General features: G+C 33.6%; 1 protein-coding gene across 1 annotated transcript; it reads left to right on the forward strand.

Moving 5' to 3' along the window:
* Window positions 1-376: 376 nt before the first annotated feature.
* LOC139871839 (tropinone reductase homolog At2g29260, chloroplastic) lies at window positions 377-4347 on the forward strand. Its single transcript, XM_071859585.1, has 5 exons — window positions 377-661; window positions 1420-1627; window positions 2282-2498; window positions 3671-3777; window positions 4034-4347. Exons 1-5 carry the CDS (start codon window positions 474-476, stop codon window positions 4220-4222), a joined length of 909 nt encoding a protein of 302 aa, XP_071715686.1. The 5' UTR covers window positions 377-473; the 3' UTR covers window positions 4223-4347.
* Window positions 4348-4947: the final 600 nt, after the last annotated feature.

Consider the following 4947-nt stretch of genomic DNA (forward strand, 5'->3'; position numbering starts at 1 on the left):
AACTTTCATAAAAGAAACAACCCTTCAATGCTGCCAAAAGATGTCGAAAAACATTTTTTTTTACAAAATAAATCAACTTACAAAAAAAAACGAACGCTAAAAGAATCAACTTTCACAAAAGGAACAACCTTCAATGTTAGATGTCGAAAAAAACTTTTTTTTTTACAAAATAGATTAAGATTTTTTTTTAACTCGCATTCAAAACGGAGCCCCGGCGCGAAGCGAGGGCTCCACAACTAGTTAATATTAATATATTGAAATTGAAATTAAATGTTACAACATCAATAATGATAAAATCAAATAATCTTTATAAATTGCATTTGCATACCGAATTACATTTCAAATTAGGGTTTGTTTTAGTTCAGGGTACCATAATGTGTTTTTTTTTCTTACCTGAAAACTCAAAGTTTGAAATAAGACACAAAAGCTTTCCTCCATAATCACAAATCACACTGTGTGAGTGAGTATTAACAATGTGTGATGCTTTATCCATACTACTCCCCATAAAGCTTCAAAATTTAAAACCCCCAATTGTTTCAATCAAACCCCAAATTAGGTCTAAATTCCCAGTTGTTCATGTCTCTGCGAATCAAAATCATACCAACAGATGGTCTCTTCATGGGATGACAGCTCTTGTTACTGGCGGTACTAGAGGAATTGGGTACTTATCATATTATAATATATATTTATTCAAATTACAAAAGATAAATTATAAATTGATACCTGTGTTGAATAGATGTTCTTTATTTATGCTTATATCATACGATATTCAAATAATATAGTTATTTTGTTTTTGCTGAACATAATTTACTGCAGTCTTTTTATGTGCATCAAATTTTCACTATATATTTTTATTATTAAGGGTTTTGCAAATATACTTGAAGTGCTAACTATGTGGTGATACACATAGATGCTACATTGTTACTTATGATGTTAAATTGGTTCTTATAATATATTCTTTTGTTTTTACATGTAGACCAAAACTATTGTACTTATTTCTGTGGTTTCCTTTTCTTCTATTAACGTGCGTGTCCGACCCGCTTTGCGAGCCCACTAATGTCAGGCGATTGCACGCTTTGCGGGAAGCCCAGAGTCATCATGAACTCGCGGGGTGAACTTCCGTGGGAACGAGGCCACAAAGGGTTATATTTTTTTTGCTGCTAGGATTCAAAATTAGGACCTCTAGGTATATTTGTAGTTCTTGTTAGAAGTGTAATGTGGTTAGCTTTTATTTGTTTCTAGAAATCGAAGGTGTAATGTATTCCTCTCCTTCCTTAAAATAACTCGAGAATGACGTTTTATAATTTTTTCCGTTACTTTCTTTTCCTTTCCTTCAAAAATAACTCGAGAATGATGATTTGAGTTTGTAATATAAAAAGGTGCTGATTTAGTTTGTGCTTTTGCGTTTTCTATTTATAGGCGTGCAATTGTTGAGGAATTGGCAGGACATGGGGCGACCGTACACACACGTGCTCGTAATGAGTCTGAACTAAATACTTGTTTGAAAGGTTGGCTAGATGACGGTTTTGAGATAACTGGTTCCGTGTGTAATGTGTCTTCACAACGTGATCGTGAAAAGTTAATGGATGATGTTTCTTGCTTGTTCAATGGAAAACTTAGTATACTTGTAAGTACTTAGGCATAACCCTTTCTTCGTTGTATGCATCAGGTTGGATTGACCCAACACACTTTAGGTTCTAGTTTTGGTTACTTTCTTTTTAGTAAGTGTGTTAAAATGTATACAGTTATTTTTTATTTATTTATTTTATTTATCATTTTGGGGAATTAAGTGATATAGGATATTATTTGCATTCAAATTGCACAGTGGACAACCTTTAACTTATTTGACCCATTTGAGCTAAATTGTAATGTATTGACCCATTTGATTGATTATAGTTTATAGATAGAAAATGGCACATGTTGATCACTCTTAGTTGTTAACGTTTGCCTTTATAGAGCCAACAGGGCTTATCTTCCAGCAGGTTCTAAAAGTTTAAAATCACGAATAAAACACGTTTCAATCCAAACTCCCTGAAAAGTTTGTACTTAGTTTTTATATTTCGGCCACTTTCATAAATTGCTAAGAAATAATTGATTGATGTAATGTAACTGATAGTTATCATATGATGTGGTTGCACGATAGAATTTGTCATATTCTTATTCTTTTTATTCAATAAAAGGTGTGCCTACTAAAGAGCATATATTTAGTAATCTAATTTTCATGTTATAAATTCATTTTTTGATCTTACTATACTATAACTTTGGTCGATTGTACCAGTAGGTAAACAATGTTGGGACAAACATTCGGAAACCTATGGTTGAATTGTCATCTGAAGAGTTTTCGACACTAATTTCAACAAATTTTGAATCTGTATTTCACATTTGCCAACTTGCACATCCGTTTCTCAAAGCGACAAGAATGGGGAGTGTGGTGTTCACTTCATCAGTCTCGGCCTTTGTCTCACTCAAGAACATGACACTCCAAGGAGCCACCAAAGGTAAATTCCATTTTTTTAATGAAGATGGCAAAATGGGTGCATCGGGTGGGTTAGCCTGCAAAACGGGCGAATCAGGTGGGTGGGTTAGACTTGTGCCCAACCTTTGTCAAGTAGAATTAGGGTAGTAGGCTGCACTGCACACACCTTTAGTCTTTTTAATTCTTTGAATTTTATTGATAGGTAATGTTTTTGAATGTGGTAAATAAAGCTAATTATACAATGATTTAAGAGATTCTATCCATTTCCATTCAACCCTCTATTTTGTAATCAAATTATATGCTAGAGGCATAGCCTGACCTAGGGGTGTGCACCATTTGGTTTCAAACCGAATAAACCGAATATCGAATCGAATCCAAACCAAAAAAAAAAAAAAAAAAAAAAAAAAAACAAACCGAATTTTTTAAACGGTTTTCGGGTCGATCGAAACCGAAACCGAATTCGTAATTCGGTTTCCGGTTTGGTTTTCGGTTTTGAAAATTTTAAATTTTGGTTAACCAAAAACCAAATTAGAAAACCGAATTCAAATTAATAACTTATTAAAACATATTTATATTTATAATATTTATATTTATATCTATATTATATTTGATGTATTATGTATTATTTTATTTTTATTAAACAACAAACATGTTATATACCATGTATACTTAAATTAATTCCACAACGGTTATTCCTGATTTATATGTAAGTAATTATGCTGGTTAAGATTTTTATTTTTAGTAATTTTCGGTTTTAACCGAAACCAAACCGAAATCAAAGAAATCAAAAAAGAAAAAGCAGACAGGAACAGTTTTATTCTCTAAATGAGATGCGATACAGAGGCCGCCTCGCAAAGAGAACCGGGTCTTGGGAATGAGGGCTTGCCCACTTCGGGCGGGCGTGCTTCTTTCTATGGGGGCACGCATCACTTTGGACCGGTTTTCGGTTCGGTTTTGGTTTTGATATTTAAATATGGTTTCGGTTTGGTTTTCGGTTTTGATTTTTATAAGTTTCAAAACCGAAAAACCGAACCGAATAAACCGAAAAACCAAAAACAAAACCGATGAACACCCCTACCTGACCCGTTAGCCAAGAAATAGATCAAACAATACACCTTCGTCGTTTATGGTTCCATAATCGACTTTTGATGATAAAATATATATGACATAATTTGGTGGTCATACTAATTTTAGGAGCAATTAATCAGCTTACAAAGAATTTGGCTTGTGAATGGGCAAAAGATGGTATCAGGTGCAATGCTGTTGCCCCCTGGTATATCAAAACCTCCATGGTAGAACAAGTACGTACCTTAAGTACTTTACTTGTACTAGTACAAGTACTTAATGTTTGATAATGACATATTTATCAAAAACACGAGTGGAAATATCACCACCCATCTTATATTGAAATGCCATTATAATGGAGGCAAAGTTAGCTTAAAGTAGTTTTAATAAGGAAAATAAAGGAAGAATTTATTATATGTATGATTTAAGTTTCTTCTAAAAAAAAAAAAAAAAAAAAGTGTAATGTAATGACTTGTGTAACGCTTAATTCAGGTACTAAGTAACAAAGAGTATGTTGAAGAGGTACTTGATATCACGCCACTTGGGCGACTTGGGGATCCAAATGAGGTGTCGTCGTTAGTTGCATTCCTTTGCATGCCGGCTTCATCATACATCACTGGCCAGATTATATGTGTCGACGGTGGGATGTCTGTAAGTGGATTCTACCCGCGACATTGTTAGTGTTTTCTTGATTTTTTTTTTTGTTACTTTAGGGGTATCGTTTGACTACCAAAACTTGGTAATGTTAATGTTTCCCTTGTTATATATAACTAATGGCTTGTAATTGATGCAAATCTTTTCATTTTATCAAGATTTAAACATCTATTGCCACTAACTTAACCTGTTTTCTTGTTGCTGCATCTACCGGGGATGTTGGCCTAGATGAATTCTTGGGCCTTTCTAATTGTTGGACCTAGTAGATTTGCTAAGACTATTTGTAGTGGTTGGGGGTGTGGGTTGGTGGTGTGGATTGCCTTTTGCACTTTTTTGATGACTAGAACGTGTGGGTTTTTTTTGTGGAGTAGTGGTGATGTGGGTTAGGAGTATTGCGATGATGTGTTAAAATGTAATTAGATAAATATTAAAAGGAGATGAAAATAATAGTTTTAAATTAATATATTTAAAAAATCAAACTAACCCCTGTTGGTTTTGGTGTTGGATTCCAACCCACCCCATGAAAACGCCTCTATCCAACGCACTGCTACGGATCAAATTCGTGTTGCTTTGGTGCCACATCGGATCCAACGCGGTTGCTTTGCAACCGCTACAACTCGTCTAAATATAATAATAATAATAATAACTAATAAATATTAAAAGTAAAGCTATATAAATTTTTGTAAAAAATTACAACTATGATGGAGATATATTTTCTATATTGTCATCATAAAAAAGTGATTAACAGTTAA

The sequence above is a fragment of the Rutidosis leptorrhynchoides genome, chromosome 10, assembly GCF_046630445.1.
Source record: "Rutidosis leptorrhynchoides isolate AG116_Rl617_1_P2 chromosome 10, CSIRO_AGI_Rlap_v1, whole genome shotgun sequence".
NCBI classification, from domain to species: domain Eukaryota; kingdom Viridiplantae; phylum Streptophyta; class Magnoliopsida; order Asterales; family Asteraceae; genus Rutidosis; species Rutidosis leptorrhynchoides.